We start from the raw sequence: 23826 nt of genomic DNA, 5'->3' as shown, positions 1-23826 counted from the left end.
AAACTTGGTTCTTTCTTCTTTACCTTTGTTTTACCTTTCTTTCTTTAAATTGCCTATAAAGGTGGGTAAGATAATTATTAACATACAAAGAAATTTCTTGTGGGAAGGGGATGAGGGACAAAAGAAAATATCTTGGGTAAGACGTGACAAAGTGTGTACACCAAAAGAATGTGCGGGTTAGGTGTGAAAGACATTTTTATTTTTAATAATGTTCTTCTTGCAAAATGGAGATGAGAACTTTTTCATAATGGTGATACCTTATGGGGGGAGATTTTGGGTTCTAAATATGGTGGTTGGAGAAGTCTTTTGGAGAGGGAGGAAACGAATGATGAGTCTATGTGGTGGACAGACATTAGAAAAATATGTGGAAGACAAAGTGAAGATAATTGGTTTGATAAATTCATTGAGTGGAAAATGGGTGATGGACAAAATATTTGATTTTGGGAGGATTCTTGGTTAGGAGAGCAATTTTGACAAATGGATTTCCTAGATTGTATCTTGGGGAGTTGGGTTAAGGGTGTAAGGAGGTGGGAGCTTTCTTGGAGGAGGGAGTGGTTTGTGTGGGAAAGGAACTTAGTGGATAATTTGTTTCAATCATTTCATCATATCTCTATACAACATGAGAGGGATTCTTGGATTTGGTTGATGGACCAATCGGGATTATACTCGGTGAAGTCAGCATATGAAGCCATGATCACACATAATGTGGATTGTCAAAGGATGGAGATTTTAGATAACATTTGGAATCTAAAATTACCACCGAAAGTGAATTTCTTTTTGCGGAGAGTCCTCATCAATAGACTACAGTGGATAATTTGCTGCGAAAACATATTATGGTGGAGGGAAATGAAGCTCTTTATACGTTTTGTAGGGAAGTTGTGGAAGTTATAAACCACAATTTTCTTGCATGGGATTTGGAAGTGTATTGATGGTATTTGGAAGTTTTTCTTGCATGGGATGTCACTTTCCTTGGCTCTACCACATGAAGTGAAACATCATTATTGGCAACATGTCTTGCTACATGATTCGGTGAAGAAGAATTCTAGATGGAGGTATGAGTGGTGTGCTACTGTTTGGTTGGTGTGGAGGTGTAGAAATCAATCAATTTTCCATGAGAAAAAACTGAACATAGAGGAAGCTATTCACCAGATTTTATTCCAATCCTGGACATGGTTAAAAGGCTATGAAAAGGGATTTAATGTACCATCGGTGCAATGGCTCTCAAACTTTGTTGCATGTATAAAGGAAGGACCAATTCAACGTAATAGGGGTTGCATGTTTGGTCTACATGCATGTGTAATAATCAATTTTGTGAGAAGCTTGTTGGAGTGGATTTAGTAGGTGTTGATGACCCTTGGGTTACTTAATATTTGCATTCATTCTGTAAATATAGTGTAGCCTGTGGGTATGACAGTTTTAATGTTCACTGGTTGATCATAGAAACCTTTAGAATGAGTTGCGTTTGATTTTGCAATTATTAGGAAGATATGTCTCATAACTGTCCTTTATTTAATATAAGTCTTTATTTGCTGATAAAAAAAAGTATTGTTGGTAATGAAAGATAGATGCATAATAAATTTCTCCTTATTTTCATTTTTTTAAAATAAAAGGAATGCAAAAAATAGTCATCTTTGTAAAGAAAAAATGAAAAATTCTTACTAGCATGCATGCTAATTGAAAGATCCAATCTGACCTTGAAAAAAACAAAAAAAAATAAATCTGATTTATTTTGTAGTATGTAAATACAAAATAGAGACACTGCCTGCTTTAAATCTTGGAAGGTACATAGGCTGGACCTTGTTGTTTTCTTGCCAGACACTAGGCCAGCTTTGGCTGGAGTTCAGCAATGGCTCCAAACCGTCATGCCATTTTATTGTTCAATGTATTTTATATTTCTTATCTCAATACCACATACTTTGCTGCCTACTACGAAAAATAGCAAGATTATTTTCCATTTATAAAATTGACGTAGTTTTCATATATATTTTTATAATTCTTTTGAGAAATCTGCGAACACTTATAGGTGGGATATTCCCTCTCAATAATGATTTTTTCATATATATTATAAGGGTAAGGGAATTTATTTATTCAGAAGAATAAATACCACAGCTTAACAGCATTAACCGTCATTCTTCCCCCCCTCCCCCCTAATTTGAATGCTTTCTTATAAACATGAAAAAAAAACTAGATTAGGTTGGATTATTAAAACAGTCATTAATTCATCCTACTTAAAACAAGAAAAGAAAGATTGCTTACGAAATGTGCCATATTTGATACTATATCACATGAAGACGCTGTACTCGCTCGTGATCTGTTTTTTGTTCCACATTCCTCATCATTGCACATTTCATGTCATATATGTATCTATCAAAATTCTTATTTTGCTATACTACGATTTAAATAGCAGGACATCTTCAATAAATTTATAATAAATCCCATGTGAGAGAGGTAATGCGTGGACAGATTTTAATATTAAGTTTTGCGTATACTGGATTACTTGTGAACAAATTAATGAGAATAGTTTTGACATAAACCGCGCTATGATGGTTGGGGTATAAACTATATTTTTTTTAAAAAATTCACTGTCATATATATTTTTTTAAATAGCATCCCCTCATTTATTAATCTTTGGAAGTTCAGACATTAAAGTGAAAGTTTTTTTTAGAGGAATTAAAGTGAAAGTTTTTTTTAGAGTTTTTAGAGGAATTAAAGTGAAAGTTCCTCCTATTGTTTCCCCATACAAATAACCTTTGAAATCAAACTTAAAATCATATGTTTAATGAATTCTAAATACATGTCACTCACATCACACATTAACATGTTTATATGATTTTTTTTATCAATATTCATTTCACACTTTTTAATTCTCTCTTTTCCATATTTTTTTTCTCCCTCCCTCGATTAATATGATTTTTTTACCATATTAAACATATATAATTTCTTTGTCTAATGACAATTCTTTTTTTAATACTATAAATTAAACTACTTAACCAAATATAATTGTGATATCAGAACTAGAACCAGAGATAACCGTCAATGTAATTTAATTTGTAAACTCAATCAATTCAATCTCTCTCTCTCTGTTTTTTTTTATTTATAAATGTATCATTTAAAAATTTAAATATAAATAATTTTTAATAACTTGATAATTAACCCAATTCAATCAAACCAAAATTTGAATAAATTAGTCTGGATGTAATATTTTATTTTTGACAAACTCAATCAGTCAATCTAGTCATATTTGATCTATTTAAATTAAATTTCACTCAACTCAACCTGACCCACGATCATTCATTTTTTTAGGTTGTCCATGATCATTCATAATAAAAACCCATTATTGCATTTAAATTGTGCATTTCTACGTAAAGGTTTTATGTCGATTCACACGGGAAATAACCAATTATCTTACAAATTAAAAAAGGGTGAAGTAGATAATTAATGTATTAAAATTTAAGGATCTGTTTTATTTAAAATTAAAAAGTAAATACGTAGTTATTAAAAAAATTAATTGTGTGATATTTATTTTTTTCAAGTTTTTAATTGTTTTTTCAAGAGTACTTTTCCAAAAAAACAAAAAAAAAAAAACTCAGCAGCCTACTCTGAAACTCTGTTAGTAAGAAGTTCCTTCTCTTTATTTGCGTATGTTATTTCTTCAAATTATTATTATTATTGTTAACTGGAGGTAAATTTGCATGATGCGTGCATTGAGCTCCTTCCAAATCATGTAAATAACGTTGTTTAACCACTACAAATATCGGGGAGAATTACAGCAAATAATATATATATATATATATATATATATATATATAGATCGGGGAGAATTACTGAATTATGAATTATGTGTTAGTACGTATTTATTATTATCATTTTTTTGGCACTACGAGTATAAAGTATTAACACAAGCAAGGGACAAAGGGACGAGGATATTTATATGAAGCGGTGGAGTTTATCAGGAGTTATTTATTTATTAAATAAAATAAAATAACTAACAGCTAATAAAACGCCTAAATACTAATATTGAAATCAACGTCATGAAATATATATAAAAAATGAAAACCAAAGGAAGACCTCTTGGCTATGATTAAATAAATAAGAAGCTTTCTAATTATTTTGAAATTTACTAGTTGGTGTTTAAATATAAATATTTTTATATTTATGTTTTAGTCAACAAATGTACATATTTTTTTTTTTACGAAATCAAAGTGAATAAAAAACACTACAAGAAGCTTAATTATTTAAATGAAATTTTAATATCTCATCCAATGTGATCCTTACACACAAGCAATCTGAAATTAAATAAAAATCAAGTTTACTTTTTTTACATAAGGAGATCCTCCCATCCCATGCTAAAAGCAATAAGGCATAATCTTAATCTTACACAAAAGTATGCACACTAAGAGTAAATTTTACGATTATTAAGAATCTAAGATGTTTAAGATAAATCGAAGACATTTTTTTACAATAACAAGAAAACAAAATATTTGTTAAAAAAACCAAGAAAGTAAAATAATATAAAGGAACCGTCGGAAATTGGGTCCAGTGGTTGAGTAGGAAAAATTAATAATCTTCCACATAATGTTCTGAACTAAGGTTTAATTTTTTTTATAAAAAAAAATGTTCGCATACATTTAGTATTGGACCTTACTTGAACTAAGATAGTATCCAATCCGAAAAAGAGACATTTGAGAAAAAATAAATAAAGGAATCTAGTAAATTGAGTGAGTGTGATTGCATGTAAAAAGCGCATATATAAGTAGAGTCGAAGAAGGGAGTTATTCGGTCTGGTGGTGGAGCCACAGTGAGAGGAAAGAAACAGAGCACTATCCACGGTGAGTGAACACGATAACCGAGGCGAGGCGAGGCTTCCATCGCCACATATATTAAAAACTAAAAAACACAAAACAGAAAAAACAGCTGCAACTTTTACTGCCTTTTTCCCGGGAAAAATAATAACAGCCTCTGCCGCAGTTCGTTCTTTCTCAGATCGCGCCACCGGAACCGCCATGGAGGACTTGTCCGGCCACCTGAATATTCCTCCGGCCGCCTCCGCGGCGACTCTCCGCCACGTGGACCGCATGATCAACTCCAACCACTACACCTCGCCTTCCAGGACAATCTACTCCGACCGCTTCATTCCCAGCAGATCTGCCTCGAAATTCGCACTCTTCAACATCGCTTCGCCGCCCGAGGGCCGCGACGACAGCTCCAGTGCCTACACCACGCTCCTCCGCACCGCGCTCTTCGGCCCCGACTTCGCGCCGCCGCCCACGCCGGAGAAAACGGCCTCGCCGGCGATGACGCTCCCCAGCCGAAATATTTTCCGGTACAAGACAGAGACGCGCCAGTCCATGCACTCGCTCTCGCCATTCATGTGCGAGGATTCGGTGCCCGGCGTTGTTCACGGTCCGGTCAAGGCTCCGAGGAAGGTTCCGAGGTCGCCTTTTAAGGTAAATTTAGTTTAATTTGGTTAAACTTTTCTTTTTTCTTTCAATTTATGGAGATTGTGATGTGAGTGCGTTATGCGATAGGTTCTGGATGCGCCTGCGCTGCAAGACGATTTCTACCTGAATCTTGTGGATTGGTCTTCGCATAATGTGTTGGCTGTTGGTCTGGGAAACTGTGTTTATCTTTGGAATGCTTGTAGCAGCAAGGTGAGTTCCTTCGTTTTTTATTATTTAATTTGAGGAATGTAATGCGTGGGCTTAATTTTGGAACTTCAATTTCTGTGATTGTGATTGTTTTGTTTATGCAAATTGAAAGAATCGTCTTTTGTGATTTGCTCCGTGTTGATGATTGTGCAGGTTACTAAATTATGTGACTTGGGGATTGATGACCTTGTTTGTTCGGTTGGCTGGGCTCAGCGTGGTACACACCTTGCTGTTGGAACAAGCAATGGTAAAGTTCAGGTAAGAGTTTACGTGTTGATTGCGTCTCTGGCGCGTTTACCAATTCATACAATGGCGTTTCCAAAAGGAGTATGTCTGATGGGCATGTTTTTAAATTGTGGTTGTGGTTTCTGTATTGTTGTGATCCTTGATATTGTGAAAAATGGTAGAAAAATGTGGTTGTAAACTTGTAATTGCGGATGTGATGTTGTCATGTAGACCCTAAAAGCCTTGACGTGTTATGGCCGCAATTGTGGTTGCGGACTGTTTTTTAAAAGCTTTAGTCATGGCAATTGATTTCTGTAGGAATGCAATCACATGTGATCACCTTCACCCTAGTGGAGCTCTATACCCATTCAGCGTTATCGATGTGGGGGATCAGTAGCTTTTGTTGATCCTGAAGCCCTAATACATTTTGAAAGCTCTATGCTTGTTCTCTGCAAAGACAATGAAGAAAAATGGCAAAAAGAAGAGAGCATGGGGGTAATGTGTCAAGATGACGATGTGGTCTTTCGTTTTGGTTGGAGAGAAAAAAGAATAGAAAGTAATTAATAAGAACTTGCTGGAGTAGATGGGAAACAATTGAGGGTAGCTTCAGAAGGGAGTCAATTAGTTGCTAGACTTCCTTAAGGTGACCTGAGCCTTCCTAGAGGACAGAGTGCTTCGTGTCATCGTGTGTAGACTCTTAGCTTTAAAGTGACGAGCACCAAATTGTGTAGACTCTAGATTATACAGAACGGAATGGAAATGATTTTATTAGTCATTAACGAAGGCAATATCATGGAAAATATTCTGATGATTTTTTCATTTATAATATGGTTCATCTTTGAAAAATAATTAGAGTAAAGATATTTTGTTTTGGATTAGTTAGAATAAAAAATAAGGATTTTCTGTACCATTTTTTTCCGTATTAACAATTATTTTGTTTCATTTTTATTGATGATGCCTAAAATTAGAAGGTTAGAAAATTTCAGTGATATCCTTTTTGTTCCCCTTCCTTTCAATCACTTTGCTAAAATGCTTTCTTGGGGAACATATCACTCCGTTTGCTTTCTTTTTATGAGCAGAGACACTTAAAATACCTTATAAATGTTTTAGCTCATAGGCATATTTGGGTATATTTAATACATTTAATGATGTTTTCATGTTTGGATATGCAATTATGTTTATCGAATATCGATATAATTTTTTAATATGTTTATGCCGTTCTAAAACCTTGGATTATAGACCTTGTCATGTTGTGTTGTGTCGTATTCGATACTGTCTTATTTCATTGTCAATGTGGGTTCTGCTTGTGTCGTGAATCATTTAAGGTGTGTTTGAATACACATTGAATGGCCGTTCAATGTAAAAGCTTCAAATTTGTTTATGCCAATCCAAAACCTTCTATTATAGACCTTGTAGTGTTGTGCTGTGTTGTATTCTGTATTGTCTTGTTTCATTGTCAATGTGAGTTGTGCTTGTGTCGGTGAATCATTTAAGGTGTGTTTGAATACACATTGAATGGCCGTTCAATGTAAAAGCTTCAAATTTTTACAGTTAAGTTTGGTGCTTGGGAATGTCTGAAATCCTGTTCGACGGAGGCCAAAACATTTATACAAACACACACTAAATGGGTTAATTAAGTTTTCGGTTCTATCATATATTGATATAGCTCACAGACATGTCATGTAGAAACTTAATTTGCTTGCTTGATTGAATCTTAAACACTGGTTCTGTAGTCCATAAACCTTTGCCCTCAAGGGTGAGTAAACGTCAAGAACTTGTTCTTGATTGAGCTAAATTTGGGCTGGGTTAAGGGCAATAGGTTGGGCTGCGTATCAGGAAGAAGATTGGTTCATCCTATATGCAATTTGTTGTCTTCCTTCACCCAGATTCAGATTCATCACTGTGCAGACAAGCTGGCTGATTATGCTTGTTCATTGGGGTGTGATTACTTGTTCTTTGAGCAACAACCTTCATTCTTGAAGGATTTGCTTTTTAGTGATGCGATGGGTGTTAGCTTTCCTTGTGTTATTCCTGTTTAGTCTTCTTTCTTTGGGCTTTTAGCCCCTTTGAATATCAAAAAAAAAAAAAAAATTGGGCTGGGTAGATGTTGATTGCTCAGTTTCCTTTTAAGTTAGATATCTAGTGCATCACTTCTACCTTAAACATTTTCCTCAAGACCAACTTCCCCAAGAAAAATTGGTTTCAAGTTGATCTCTGCTTAACTGTTTCACACGATCAAAATATGTCTTTTTCTTCCATTGCATCCCTGAAACTTGTTAGTTCAATTTATTCTTTCTCTCATGAACCTGTATATCATGTTACTACGCCACCAATTAACCTATGTCTGGGTCTGATTATTATCCATGTAGATTTGGGATGCATCTCGATGCAAGAAGATAAGATCTCTGGAGGGTCATCGGTTACGTGTTGGGGCCTTGGCTTGGAGTTCATCTCTTTTGTCTTCTGGTGGCAGGGATAAGAATATTTATCAAAGAGATATCCGTGCACAAGAAGATTTTGTCAGTAAATTATCAGGGCACAAATCAGAGGTCAGGCTTGTTTTTATTTCCTTCAGTCTCATCTTGTCTAACCAATCCACTGTACAAGGTATTCAGCAAGATTTTGATTTTCCTTTTTCGTTCTTCAAAGGTTTGTGGACTGAAGTGGTCTTATGATAACCGTGAGTTGGCATCTGGAGGAAATGACAACAGAGTATGCAAGTGCTAACTTAATCATTCTTCTGAACTATCCAACTGCACTATAATTCTTTAGTTATCCTGCATAAGTACTAATAATTTATTTCGTGTGTTTGCAGTTGTTTGTTTGGAATCAACACTCAACTCAGCCTGTCCTAAAGTACTGTGAGCATACAGCAGCTGTTAAAGCTATTGCATGGTCTCCTCATCTTCATGGACTTCTTGCATCTGGGGGAGGAACTGCAGACCGATGCATACGTTTCTGGAATACAACCACAAACTCACACTTAAGCTGCATGGACACTGGAAGCCAGGTAAAAGTACTTGTGCAACCTGTTTATACTTCATATCAAATTCACTACATATTAACATTTGCTGCAATACGAGGATGGTTATTTGTTGAAGGGTGATTTTGATAACTCATTTAAAACATGTAAGAACAACAAATTGCTGAACCAAAATCTACAAAATGGAAAATGAAACGAATAAAATAGAACTAGAAAGATTATTCATAGTACACAGTTGAAAAAAGATATAGATGCTCAAGAAAGGATTAGAAAAGGGCATGGTACAGCAACATTGGACTTCAAGATGGACATGATTCTCTGTTATGGTTAATGTTCAATGATAAGACTCGATATTTGAAAAAATGCTTTCCTTTCCGCTTCCTTTCTTGAGCAGTGACAAGTCATGGCAGTTTTTTTAATTCTGTGAAACAGGGTCTTAAATCCCAAAAACACAGAATTATCTCAAATACATAGTGATGGAACTCTAATCTGTGGATCTAATTTTTAGCATCAATAAATTGGGGAACCTATTTGGGACTCTATGAAATTGGAAAAAAATAAGAAGGAAAAAGCGGAATTAGAAAAGAAGATGGAAAGAACAACACCACACCACAGTCTTGAAAGATTAATAAGTTGAGGATGATTAGCCACAAAGAATAGAATTCTTTGATAAGAACTACAGTTTCACACAAAAACCACACTCTCTCAACTATGTCTAATATGAAATTTCATAAAAAAATTGTCAACAAAGTGTTTAAGGACTCTGTTTATACTCGTACTACTAATCCTAAATTAAGTCCAAGGTCCAATACTAATCCAATAATTAAAAGACTTGAAAATAACAATAAAAGGTTGTGGTAGCACATTACAGGTCTGAAAATAGGCCCAAAATACAATTAAAAAACAAAAATAAATCATATTCTAAAAGTTGATTAAAACTTATGTGCTTTGCTCCTTCTCATTTTTTTGAGAGAATTTAGTGTCTTGTCAAGTTCTGTCAAGCTCTACTTGAAATCTCTTACTCCTTTCTCAAGTTATTAGTCCATCTATATTGAGCCCACCCAAACCAAATTCTTCCTCTTTTGATAGTTTTCTATAATTTCCTCCTTCTTGGAAAGAATTCACCCTTGAATTGATGTCAAAGGTACCTCAGTAACATTAATAGTGTTGCTCACAACATAATCTAGTGGTAAATCAATTTTATATGCATTATAGTTGATGTCCTCTAAAACTTTAAAAGGATCATCTCTCCTTTATTGAAGTTTAAATTTCCATTTAGAGGTAGACCTATTCTTCCTCAAGTGAATTCAAACCCAATCACCTGGTTTGAAAACTGTTTTCTTTATTCCCTTATTGGAATATCTAACATATTGTTCAACCTTTTCTCAATTTGTGTTTTCACCTTTTCATGCAAACTCTTAACAAAATTGACTTTAGAAAGTTCATCCCTATTCATCATAGCAAAAGTGTTTGGTAAAGATAACACATCAAGAAGGGACAAATGGACTAGAACCGTAAACTACCTCAAAATGAGAATAAGAAGTAGTAGAGTTTACTATCTTATTATAAGAAAATTCAGCATAGGGTAGGCATTCCTCCCCAAACTTTCAAATTCTTACCTACCAAACACCTTAGAAATTAAGATAGAGTTCGATTTACCAGAACGACGAGCATAGCACATGGACTCAAACTTTCTCTAACTCATCCTTTTTCCATCAAGCTCTTCACTTGTCTTTGACTCTTTTTTGTTTTTTTCGGATTACTTCTATATGCTGACCTATTTGGTATGGAAATTCCCGACATGAGATCAATTTGGTACTCTATCCCTCTCACAAGAGGCAACCCATGAGGGGGGTCTTTGGGCAAGACGTCCTCAAACTTCTTCAGTAATTCTTCCATACCTAGAGGAAAAAAACTAGCGATAGAAGACAAACAGTAATCATGAAGCATTAGTAAATACATAAGTTGTCTAGATAGAATCACTCTCTTCACCTTTTTTTCTCTCATGAACAAGCTTTGTATTTTTATCTCTTAATTTTTATCTTTTTTTATGGTTTCACTCTTTTTTTTATCTCCACTCTTTTCTTTTTTTTTCTCCTTTCATGTTTCTCTCTCTTTCTATCAGTTTTGTTTTTCTCTTTTTTTCTCTCTTGTTTTCTTTTCACTCATTTTTATTTGATCCTCACAAAACTCAATTGGAGACAAAGGTGTGAGGATAACTTTTTCCCTTTTATGTACCAATGAAAATTTGTTTGTGACACCATTATGAACAACATCTCTATCATACTGCCAAGGTCTTCTAAGTAAAAGATGGTTAGTCTTCATAGGAACAACATCAAACAATATCTCATCAGCATATTTTCCAATAGAGAAGCATATCAAAACTTGTCTATTTATAACTAGTTCTCCATTCTCACTCAAACATTGTAGTTTGTAAGGCCTAGGGTAAGGGGGAGTTTTCAAAACAAGTTTTTCAATCAATCTTTGGCTAGTTATATTAGTGCAACTATCCCATCAATAATCAAAGAACATATTTTTCCTATGACCATGCACTTAGTATGAAAAATGTTCTCCCTTTGAGTTGCATCTCTATACTTAGACACGCTCCTCATTAACCTCATAACCATCAAAAGATCACCTTCGAGGGACTGTACATCACATTTACTTCCACTCTCACTGGAAGAACTAGAAGAGCTAGAAAAAATGCCCTAGTGATATCCACATTACCCAACACAACCATAGTCCTTTTGTTAGGACATTGGGAGACAATGTGACCTTTTTTCAAACACTTAAAACATTTAATAGAACTCGTTTTTGAAGAAGTCGGAGTAGGGTCAGAATTGCTTTTACTCAGTGCAACACCTTTCTCATGAAATTTGAATGAAGATCCTCCCTCCTTCGTGAATGTCTCCTTATCTTTTCAAGTTGAAGAGCCATAGGGGGACTTCTTGTATATTTTCTTCCTTTTTAATTGCTGCTACACCTTGACAGATTGATGAATGAGATTGTCCAAAGAGGCATAATGGTGCAACTCTACAATGTCTTGGATCTCCCTATTGAGACCATGCAAAAACCTTGCCATGGTAACCTCTTGAGACTCCTCAATTCGAACCCTAATCAAGGAAATCTCCATCTCTTTGTAATACTCATCCATACTCCTATTTTCTTGAATTACTCTTTGGAGCTTGTTGTGAAGGTCTCTCCCTTAATAGGACAGCACAAATCTTTCTCAAAACTCTCTTCATGTCTTGTCAAGTATTAATCAAAGGCCTTCTCATCCTCTCAACATCACTTTTCACTTGGTTTCACCAAACTAAGGCATATCCCTCAAACTCCAGAGAGGTCAATTTGATATTCTCTTCATTGTAATTGTAGCAATTAAAAACTTGTTCGACCTTCATCTCCCACTCATGATATAAATCTGGATCATAAGTCTCTTTAAAAGTAGGGATCTTCACCTTCACTCCTTCAATCCCTTCCTTTCTTTGCCTACCTCCATATCTTCTATGATTTATTCTCTCCTTATACCTCTCATTCCTCTTTTCTCCCCCATCCTTTTCATGCCCCTCGCTTCTCCATGACAACTTAAAGTTTCACTACTTCTGTGTATTCTTCTCAAACTCTCCTATTTTTCCTTTCTCATTTTCTTCATCCTTTCTTGATTTTCATAATTCATTCTTCTCATTTAATCACTAAGTTTAATCATCTCCGCCATGAACCTTGCGGTTTTTGGAGATGATGGAGTAGCATCTCCACTTGTAAAACTCATACCTACAAGAAAAAGTTAGTGCATAAATAATAAACACAATAGGACCTCACCACTCAACTTAGTGTTTCACTCAAGTTCATTCGTATCACTCTTTCAAGGCTTTTTCTTTCATATTATGCACCATTGCCTTTTATCACTCTTGTTCCTCTTCAGTTCGTAAGCAAAACCTTCAAACGCAAATCATGAAGTATTCAATGTGAAATATGTCACAAGTCAAAACTCAACTCGAGAAGCCAAGGATAAAAATACTCTGAGACAAAACTAAGGAATTTTAAAGACACAAAAATAATAAAAGGAATACTCAAAAGGAATACCAGAAAAGATAAATTAGAAGACTCTAGACTCAAGAAAATGATTGTCCCATAATTGACTAAATTAGATGTAAATAACCAACAAGACACAATATTTTTTTAGTATAGGTAGGTGAAAACTAGAAGGGAAAGAACTTTTTTTTGCGTTTTTTTTTCTCCCTTTTTTTTACATGAAATTCAAATTTGAACGCAAATTAATGATTGGCCAAATCTAAATCTAAACTGTATCAGAATTTTGTCTCCAAATTTGAAAAATAAATTCAAATCCTAATAATTTCAATTATCCAAATCTGGATTGTAATAGAATTTTGGCTCCAAATCAAATTCAGATTTTAACAACTTCAATTATGCAAATGTAGATTCTATCATAATTTAGGCTCCAAATTTGATAATTGGATTTTTTTTTTCACTTTTTTTTTGCACGAATTTTTTATTATATATATATATATATATATATAAAGATATTGATATTAGATAGAATTAAGAAAAGGAAGAAAGACTAAAAAATAGAACAAAGAAAGACTCAACAATAATATAGAGTTAAACAAAATAAAAACAACAAACAAAGGAGGAAACACAAGAAAGAAAATACAAAGGATAGATAACACTTTATTTCAAGAACCCAAGCTCTAATACCAATTGATGGAACCCTAATTTGTGAATCTAATTTTTAGCATCAACAATCTTAGAAACCTATTAGGGAGATTAAATAAAAAGGAAAAAGCAAAATTAGAAAAAGAGATGGAAAGAACAACGGCACAAGAAATTTAAGGTTTCACACAAGAACTCAGAGAGACACTCTCTTAAATTGTCTAATTTGAAATTTCATCAAAAATTGTCATCAAAGTGTTTAAGGAGTCTATTTATACTCCTGTAATCCTAAATTAGGCCTCAATAACTAATCTAATAGTTAAAAGACTTAAAATAACAATAAAAAGTTGTGACAGTCCATTACAAGGCTGAAGATAGACCCAAGATACAATTAAAAAACAAAAATAAATCTTATTTTATAAGTTGACTAAAATTTATGAGCGTCGTTTCTTCTCTTTCTTTCCTCCATGAAAAAATTTAATCTCTTGTCAAACACTTCTTAAAATCTCTTACTGCTTGTTCAAGCTATTGATCCATCCATGTTGAGTCCACCCAAGTCAAACTCTGACTGATGTTATAACGTTCACTTTGAAATAAATAAACTCTTCTAAAAGCTTAGGCTACAAGTTGAAGGTGTATGAATTACTAGTTCTTTTACCATTGTAAAGTTGTTAAAATGACCTAAATCATGCTAGATTAAATGTCATTTTAGTTGACCATTCATAGCAGCGAAAGTTAGATTCTTGAAGTTTCTTTCAATTTATAAATTGTTTTAAGAATTTGTGGCATTTGCCACTTCACGTATTGAGAGAATGATTAAAGAGTCTTCCTGCTCTGCCTTTTCTCTTTCTTAGCACAAAATGATGTTCAACCCTTATATGTGACAGGTTTGCAATCTTGTCTGGTCCAAAAATGTCAATGAACTAGTAAGTACACATGGCTATTCCCAGAATCAGATAATTGTTTGGAGATACCCCACCATGTCAAAGGTACATTATATCTACTGTGATAAGCTGTATCTCTTTAATTTTTACTTGTTTTTAACATGTTTTACCATCATTTTTGGTCCTTTGATGCAGTTGGCCACTCTTACAGGCCATACCTATAGAGTTCTTTATCTAGCCATTTCTCCCGATGGACAGGTATTTCAGTTCTTTCACCTATTCCTCTTTATATATTACTGTGTCTGTGAATAAGAAAATGATTTCTTTCCGTTTTATTATGTATGCTATGTTTCTGGTTGTGATGAGTTCTATTGTTTCAGACTATTGTAACTGGAGCTGGAGATGAAACACTTAGGTTCTGGAACGTATTCCCTTCCCCTAAATCACAGGTAAATTATTCAATAAAGGATGGATAAAAAAATTTGTGCTGTGGACAGCCCTGCTGCTTATTTACATTTGTGAATATAATATGTTTAATCGTACTTGGAACTGTGTCCCTCTTCCTATGAATATGACTGGAGATACATTAAATTCACATTAAATAGTTTTATAACTGAGCAGCCGCTTTCGTTTCTAGTCTTCTTTTTTTTTCCTTTGAAACATATTTTTAAATCTCAAGTTGTTTTGCTTTTGTGAAAGCGACTGGTGTGTCATTCCTTGTTTTTATTTATGTATTTTATTTTAGTGCCATGAAAGAGGCTGAGTATTAAGAGAAATATTATTTTTGTGCATGAAAATTGCTTTGCATATCCTATTTTAAAATGAGAGAATCCATTCCCTTTATTTTATTGTTTATTGTATGTGCTAATGATTGACAAACTGGACGTGACCATTGATGCAGAATACTGATAGTGAAATCGGAGCATCATCTCTTGGAAGAACAATTATTAGGTGATTGCTCCTGGCATTTTGATTCAATCATGTGGCATTATTCAAAGTTTTGACAGAAAGAAATATCAGAATAGAGAGCACCATGGTGAAAAAACTTATCATGTGAAAAATACATGACAATGGCATGCTTTACCGATTAGAGCAGGGAGTTATGAAAGTTACATGATGGCTGCCAAAGATTATAGACATTCATGCGATTCGTGTGGAGTCTCATTTCTTATTTACAACAAGGTCAATTTATTTAATTGTCAGTCGGAGATTTATACATGTTAATGGAGTTGTAGCTTCCTTCTTTCTCTCTCCTTCGGTTCTTTTATTCTTTACAATAGTTTTCTCCGATGTTATACATTCAAGATGAGTATACAGAGAGCATCCTTAGCAAGCTTGTATCATCTGTTGTATATAATTATTCGTTTTTTAGGAGTTTTGATATTTTCTTCCATTTATTAGCCCTGTCGCTGTTACTTCTGATTGTTCAATGAAGTTTTATTTAAAACCAATGGTGTGGAGTGGATTCTATGCTCTCAACACATCAAGTAAATTTAACACTAATTTAGGAAGAATCATAAGAGCAAATATAATAATTTTATGCAAACAAAAGATTGATGTGTATATTACTGGGTGAGCTAATTCATAAACTGTATGAATCAACACCACATAATCCAAAAATATAAGGAATCGGTATCTTCAATTTGCAATTAGTGAGGAAGGAGAAGATAAGGGAAGGAAAAAAATCTGGTTTAAAAAAAAAATTGTCAAGGATGAGGAGATTTACCCCACTAGAGGGTTCTGCGTTGTGAAAAGAAGATGAAAATGTCAAAATTCAAAAGAAGATGAAAATGTCAAAATTCATTTTATCAAGTAATTTTTTTAAGGTAAATGCAAGTATTTTATTACAACACATGATCATCCTTCAACACAAGAAGTGTTTAAAAGATGCCACCAAACAGTACATAAGGACAGTGGCGATTTTACTAGTATAATTCAAAATTCTAATATAACCACCACAAAACCCAAAAAATTCCATCCTTCAAACATATTGCTGAACTATGCGGTACGTAGCCAAGGACGGATCTACGGGGGCAGTCAGGGCGTTAGTCCTCCTCCCTCAAATTTCTTGAACAATAATATATAATAATATATTTTTTTGAAAAAATATATTATTAATAACATATATAATAATAATTAATAATATATTAATTAATAATAAATATACTATTTCCAGTAAAAATAATATATAATAATATATACTAACTAATAATTAAATACTACTTATAGTAAAAATTAAATAAATATATATTAATTAATAAATCTGATAATTAGTATGTTAGTGCTGATTATATAATAATCTTTTTAATATTGAGAAATATGAATATTTTAATAATATATATTTTTACTAATTATAATTTAACTCAGAGATATATATACTGATTAATAAGTATGAGGTTTATGAATTGTCCAATCCGTATCAGTTTTACAAAAGGAAAAAACGAGAATTACACCTGTAATTATGTCAACCAAACTATTTTAATTAGGATTTTGTATATTAAGTGTATTTACTTTTAGTTATTTTTATTAATTAGGACTAATTCGATCTGTTCACCTGCTAGCTAAGTACATGACAGACTAGGCTATAGCATAGTGAGCCTAGATCAGGTAGCCTAATTTGTTGTGAATGTATGAATACATAATTTTAATGATGTCAAAGTAGAATCAAACAAGGTTACTTCAAAGGAGAAACATTATTTTAAGATTAATACAAGGTTGTTTCAACAAACAAAGTCTTGTTTCAAGATTAACTAAAGATCAAGCATTGTCTCCAAACAAAGTGTTTCCAAGACATTCAAGGCTCTCGTAATGTTAAAAAGGATTTTGAATTTCAATTTTGAACCTTTAATCGATTATCAGATATTTGTAACTGATTACTAGCAACGAAACTCTTGAAATTCAAATTCAAAAGTCATGACCATTCAAAATATAACTGTGTAATCGATTATACCTATAATCGATTGCCAGTGAAAAATTTTAGAAAAAACTTTTTGAAAAGACATATCTCTTCAAACCATTTTGAAAAGGCACGAATGGCCTATATATATGTGTTTGATTTCAAAAAGCAAGAGAGAGATATTCCAAGAGAATTTCATTGTCAAATGCTCTTTCAAAAACTTTTGGGCAAACACTTGTAAATCTATTGAGAGTTCATCCAGGAACTTCAAATTGTATTATCTACTCTAAATGAGAGAAATCTTTTTGTTCTTCTCAAAAAGTCAATTGTAATCAAGAGACTGGTTGTCTCTTGAATTGTGAGTTTCTTGAACACAAGGGAAAGAGATTCTTTGGGTGTTCAAAAGTTGTAAAAATGATTTTTACAAAGATAGTGAAAAATATCAAGTGGGTTGCTTGAGGACTAGACATAGGCACGGGAAGTGGCCGAACTAGTATAAATCAAGTTTGCATTTATCTCTTCCCTTATCTCATTTATTTTATTACAATCAATTTTATCTTACGCATTTAAAAGAACATTATTAAATTGATTGTTTCTTCTTCTTCTTCTGCATTCTAAGTCTATCATTTAAAAGGGGGTCAAAAGTTTGTTAGTGGGAAATTTTGAAACTTAATTCACCCCCTTCTTAAGTTATTAAGGTCACTTGTCCAACATTTGCCACCTATAGTCACAACTCAGGTTCTATTAAAGCGATTGAAATGATCTTATTTTATGGAAAAAGATTAAACATGGATATATACTTCTCATAAAGAGAGTTCGATGTTATTTAGTGTGGAACATTGATGAAATAGGACTTGAATTTGAAATTGATGTGTTATCGTAACAACCTGGCATAGGTGCATATTGTTTTGAGCATACTTGAGTTGTATATATCGAAACAACATGATACTAATACCAAATTTTCACAATTAAATTATCTTCAAATTTCATGAAGACATTGAGAGCTAGTTTAGCCTGTCGTGAACAAAAAATTGTGCTTAGTAGAGATAATGTTTGAAAGACTGAGATCGAACACCGATAAGACTTGTGTCTGATAGACTGAGACTTGTGTCTTGTGATTCAAATGGCCCAAAGTTGGTTTTTATTAAAAAAAAATAAGAGATTTTTTTTTTTCATGTGACTTTAAGTAAAATAGATGTTGAAGATTTATCATCTACTATTGAAATTTGAACAAATTGAGGACGATGCTTGAATATTCATGGATATCTGTTCATTTTCATCTTTTTTCTTTTTATCTTTATGATTTTCTAAATTTCATAGGATTAGGTTAGGATGAACCTTAACTTAAACCTTATGTAAAAATCCTATTTCTTTTTATGTGATTTGAGTTGTTGGATTTATTCTTAATGCTTTTCCTTGACTAATCTTCTTCTTCAAGAATTTTTGTTAAATTAAATTCGCAATTCGAAAATTGAGTTTTTAATTTATCCAATTCAATAACCATATAATTTTTGTATCTAATAATAAGGTCACATTAGTACATTTCGTAATTTCCAAAACCTACAAATTTATTATTAAAAAAATCCTAAAGTTTATAACCTTAATAAACTGATATTATGCTCACTTCTAGCATTGGGCATAATTAAGGCTCACTGGATTAAGATAATAATCCATGCATTGCTCACAGTCTAAATTTAAGTCATAATCACATTGTTGTAGCTAGTACTAACAAAAACACAGGCAAATATCATAATAAGTATTTACATTGAATTCAATTTCCCCTTTTTTCTGATGCTGAATAGTTACACGACACTCCAATTTCCCAAAGTTCTCCCTGCATACTAATTGTGAAAAATAATTCAGTTCCAATTCTCAAGACCACGTGATTGGTTTGAGCTCATGGGCACACATTCACAATTTCCTCGACATATTGATATGCGTGCTGTCGCTAACTGGAATATCACCTTGCTTACCCTCCTCATGGCACCCACTTGAGTATGCACACACATCTTTCAGTGGACCCCAACATTCTACCTTGTTGAATTTTGAAATATTTGAGTGAAAGTAAACCCAAACCAAAGCTTCCTGTAATTCTGGGTAGTCCTTGAACAAGTTTTTATCACCGTGAATGAAGGCATTCAACACCTACACATGCAAAGAATATATAGTTAAAATAATAGAAATTTGATAGTGAGAATGACAATTCAAATTCTTGATAAGAACCAAAACGTTATTGGTTCATAGAACTAGACTCGGTTTCCTCATATCTTATATTCAAATTCTTTAAATTAAAAAAAAGTAATTGAGAAAATAAAATTTTACTACATATGATCAATTAAATTTTTTTATAAAAATTAATCATTGATAAAACTGTTAAATATTCTATATCAATAAAATGATACAACAAAAAATCATGATAAGAAAACTTGCTTACCACTGGAAGCTCTTTGCAGAAGATGAAGTATCTAATGCCAGCACATATATCTAACAGAAAATGGCCTCCACTGACATGGAGGTGAACGTGGAGAGACATTTTCCCCTTAATTTTCCTCCAATGTGCAACCACTTCGTCCCTTTGTAATTTGTTGTACCACCCTTGCAACTGTACGTGTTTTACAAAAGAATTTGTTTGCTAAATATATTTTATTAACAGTGTATTTATTTTAATTTATTGTGTAAAACTATATTTTCTTTTATCACGAAATTTAAAAATCAATATTTTTATTTTAAAATAATAGACCAAATGAGTAAAATTAATGCTCTACTTAAAAAAGACTATTAAATAAATTTATATTTTTATATAATAAATATTTTTAATAAAAAAAAGCTATTTTCACTTTTTTATTGTGGATTACAAACATTAAAAAAATCATTTATAAAATCAATCTTTTAGTAAACTATCATTACTCTTTATTATTTTAAATGTTATGGTTAATTTTTTTCATCTCTTACCTCCCTTCCTCTCTTTTTCACCTCTCTATAAAATCAATTGTTTATTGAATTAAAACTTATAGTGTTTGGTAGAGAGATGAAAAAGGATGAAAAAAAGATAAAAATATGAGATAAAGTGAAATGAAAAGGAATGTAAAAGAATTGAAAGAGAATATTAAATTAGTATGTCTCTTTGAGATGAAAAAAAATATAAGAAAATAAAAAATTTAAATTAAAGTTATTAGATGTGTAAGAAAATTATAAAAAAATATATTAACATAATTATTTGTTTATCCCTTATTAATTTAATGTTTCTCTAATTTTTTCACTGAAGATTATATATATATATATAATGAAGGCATAATTAATTATGCGTTGCCATTGTTTTTTATTAACGAGTGAAGTATCATATTGTTAAACAAAACAATCAAGATATGTAAATAATCACATGATGGTAAATAATTAATTAACAAATGAAGAAATGCAAAAAAAAAAAAGGAATTAGAATGGAAGCACAGGCACTAGCAGCACCAAAAATAACAAATAAAAAAATTGGGAAGATTCCAAAAAAACTAGTCATAGAAAAAAAAAATCACACATTCAATTTCAATGCAATTTATCTCTAGATAAAAATACTGTTCATTAGGACCTATTATTTTTTTACAACTTTCATACCTATTACACTACTACCAAACACACTCGGGATCCCCCCGCACACTTTTATCTTAAATACCTTTTGGCCAACTTTCATTTTTTAAAGCCAAACACTACCTCATGAAACTTAGAATAAATTAAGTAAATATGTACATATTTATAATATTCTTATATAATAATTTTTAAAAAATTATTATATATTTATCTTGATAATCTTAATATATTGCCGCGCATTAGTTATTATACTACTTTAAACAAATTTAAATATCATGTTATGACTCACGTGATTCACATTGAATTTTATTATAAGATTTTTTTATTACATCAGTTGCCATATATAGTTGTCATATATGTTCTAACCTCTTCATTAAACATTAGACCTTTCCTAATTTTGCATTCACATGTGTCAGCCAGCCTGTGGTGATCAGACTCATTTTTGGCATACCCAATCCCAACCACATATTAATGATATTATCAAACTCATGAGACGAGTATAATAATAATAATAATAATTTAAAGTTAAAAGGTAAACTTGTCCACGTCATACTGGCAGCAACGGACGCACTTGTATTTCCCCATTCCCAACCCTTTTCGCCTTTGCCACCCAAAATAAGTTTGACAATAAACTATAAAAGTTAAATTATTCATTTAGTTTTTATCCTTTTATGATTCTTAATTTTTTCGAAGTAGTTTTTTTTTTAGTTTTTATAATTTATATTTTAATTTTGGTTTAGTTTGTAATTTGAATTTGAATGTGATTATTTTAATTTTATAATTTATATTTTAATTTTTTTTTAATCTCTTTAGTTTAAAAGTAATTTTTTTAATTCATATATTTTATATTTTAATTTTCTTTTAGTCTTTACATTAATATTATCAATTATAATTAACTATAAAAATATTAATAAGTAATTAGTAATTAATTTATCGTAAAATAATTTGAAATAAAAATAATAATTGATAATTTATAATTAATTAGTAGCTAATTATTTTTATATTTTTTTTAATAAAAACTAAAGGATAATTAAAATATAAATTATAAAGATTAAAAATATCACTTTTAAACTATAAAGACTAAAAAAAAATTAAAATACAAACTATAAGAACTAAAAAGAATACTTTTAAAAAAAATATAAATCATAAGAACTAAAAAAATTAACTTCAAATTATAGAAATTAAAATAGTAAAAATTATGAATATATAAGGACCAAATAAGTAATTTAATCCAAATTATATTTTTAAATATCTCATCAATTAATTTAATGTGATAAATTATTTAAAAAATATAATTTACTAAAAAAAGTGCATTTAAATATTTGATTAGATTTTTCAATAATGTGACAAATTAAAGTTGTTGTTGTTATTGTGGGACTAATTAACGTTTTTCCTATTACTTAATAACATAAACTAACACAAGAAAATACAAAGACTAAAATAAATAAATTCTAATTTTATAGGAATTAAAGCTTTTATTTAATATAACTAAAATTCATAAAAATAAGTATTTTTAAGTAAAATAATATGTTAAAATTTATTTTGAGATAAAAATATGAAAAATTTAAATCTGAAAAACAACACAATCCAAAAATCAGAATAAATTGGACTTGATCATATTAATTTGAATATAAAACCAAACTGATTATTAAAGAACGATTAGACCAGTGATTTAAATCAAATATTTTTTTTCTTCTTTAAACTCGATGAAATCTCATCCACCACACCATCCGAGTTTTATCTCTTTCAATTGATCACAAGTCATAACATCACCAACACAATACGAAAAAAACATTGAAGAAATACCTGAGAGTTGTTTATGGTCTGCGAGATGGAGAGGGTGATTTTAGAGGTAATGTCACAATGGGTTAGTGTGTAAGTCCTAGGAAGATATGAGGGGTGTATCTTTTGGTCCACTCCTAAGAATAAAACCTTCAGCTTCGAAGCTTCAAATATGGCTGGCCCGAACAACCTAGCAACCTGGTATCCAACCAAAACAAATGTATGGAACACAAACGAAAAGAACATTATTAATTTACTTCTAATTTCTAAACATATGAGAAAAAAATGACATACGTACAGGCACTAGTGGTTGGTTAACTTTCTTCCAGAGTGGTGTTTTGTGCGTGAATGGAGAGACCTGGTTCCCCGAATGCGATGGCTTAAGCTTAGAAGGGAGGAAAACTGTAGCTAGTGTGGCCATATATGTTTGATACAAGAAAATCTGTTGTGGTCGTTCAAAAATGAACTTGGTTTGAACTTTGAAGAACCCCAATATAATGATGAAGAGGCTTTTATATATGCTTTGTCCTTGCTTCGAGAACTGTTTGTGCTTGAATCTGTTTCAACTTCTACTCTTCAGCCACAGCATTGAAAGATTGAAAATGGTTAACATGGGAGTGTTTGAAATGCGTGATTGAGGGTAGTAGTAGTATCACTGTCTAAACTCTGCCCCAACGACGATGCGTCGATTCCCTTGGTGGTAGGTTAGATATTTTTACATTGTTTTCCTCTCGTTTAATAGTAGTCACGTTTTCCTCATGTATAATTACGTCTGGTCCACTGACTTAAAGTTGTTTTAACTGGCATTTTAACTTAATTTTCCAGTAAAAAAACTTAATTAATAATTTTGAAATTAAATGTTCATATGCCGTTATATTTAATATTTAGACGGAAAATTTTGTGGCCAAATCTTACCCATTTAAATAGAAGTGTCTCCAATAAAATATAATATGCTATAAAAAAATGTATGCGGAATTATCTGCGGATTCTAACATTGTGTTTCGTATAAATGAATTGTTTGGTAATTAAAGTAAAAACCAATGGAAAAATGTGTTATTTGCATGATATGAGATAGGATGGAAAGTTGTAAAATTTTAGTGGGCGCATGTAGCAGAATCTCGCTTCAGAAAAAGGTGAAATGATCCCTAATGAAAAAAT

The 23826-nt window shown here is 31.8% G+C and overlaps 2 protein-coding genes across 2 annotated transcripts; one reads left to right on the top strand and one right to left on the bottom strand.

The window, feature by feature from the left end:
* Positions 1–4767: 4767 nt before the first annotated feature.
* LOC114394066 (protein FIZZY-RELATED 2-like) lies at positions 4768–15804 on the top strand. The gene is made up of 10 exons (XM_028355622.1): positions 4768–5447; positions 5529–5651; positions 5802–5906; positions 8243–8422; positions 8523–8585; positions 8689–8883; positions 14415–14516; positions 14607–14669; positions 14792–14860; positions 15313–15804. The coding sequence occupies exons 1-10, from the start codon at positions 5004–5006 to the stop codon at positions 15364–15366; spliced, it is 1398 nt and encodes a 465-aa protein (XP_028211423.1). The 5' UTR covers positions 4768–5003; the 3' UTR covers positions 15367–15804.
* Positions 15805–18857: 3053 nt separating this feature from the next.
* On the bottom strand, positions 18858–23357 carry LOC114393255 (protein STAY-GREEN homolog, chloroplastic-like). Its single transcript, XM_028354529.1, has 4 exons — positions 22967–23357; positions 22693–22866; positions 19742–19909; positions 18858–19452 (listed from the first exon to the last, which is right to left on the bottom strand). The coding sequence occupies exons 1-4, from the start codon at positions 23087–23089 to the stop codon at positions 19219–19221; spliced, it is 699 nt and encodes a 232-aa protein (XP_028210330.1). The 5' UTR covers positions 23090–23357; the 3' UTR covers positions 18858–19218.
* Between the last annotated feature and the right edge of the window lie 469 nt (positions 23358–23826).

Source organism: Glycine soja, chromosome 17, assembly GCF_004193775.1.
Source record: "Glycine soja cultivar W05 chromosome 17, ASM419377v2, whole genome shotgun sequence".
NCBI classification, from domain to species: domain Eukaryota; kingdom Viridiplantae; phylum Streptophyta; class Magnoliopsida; order Fabales; family Fabaceae; genus Glycine; species Glycine soja.
This window is presented reverse-complemented; position numbering and strand designations above follow the sequence as displayed.

Bases quoted from the DNA above. Each gene is read 5' to 3' on its own strand.
- LOC114394066 (XM_028355622.1), top strand. From the start codon at position 5,004: ATGGAGGACTTGTCCGGCCACCTGAATATTCCTCCGGCCGCCTCCGCG. The intron at 8,423-8,522 runs GTCAGGCTTGTT...CGTTCTTCAAAG, and splicing joins TATCAGGGCACAAATCAGAG to GTTTGTGGACTGAAGTGGTC. The intron at 8,884-14,414 runs GTAAAAGTACTT...TATATGTGACAG, and splicing joins GCATGGACACTGGAAGCCAG to GTTTGCAATCTTGTCTGGTC.
- LOC114393255 (XM_028354529.1), bottom strand. From the start codon at position 23,089: ATGGCCACACTAGCTACAGTTTTCCTCCCTTCTAAGCTTAAGCCATCG. The intron at 22,867-22,966 runs GTACGTATGTCA...GTTGGATACCAG, and splicing joins TTAACCAACCACTAGTGCCT to GTTGCTAGGTTGTTCGGGCC. The intron at 19,910-22,692 runs GTATTTCTTCAA...AAACACGTACAG, and splicing joins AGACCATAAACAACTCTCAG to TTGCAAGGGTGGTACAACAA.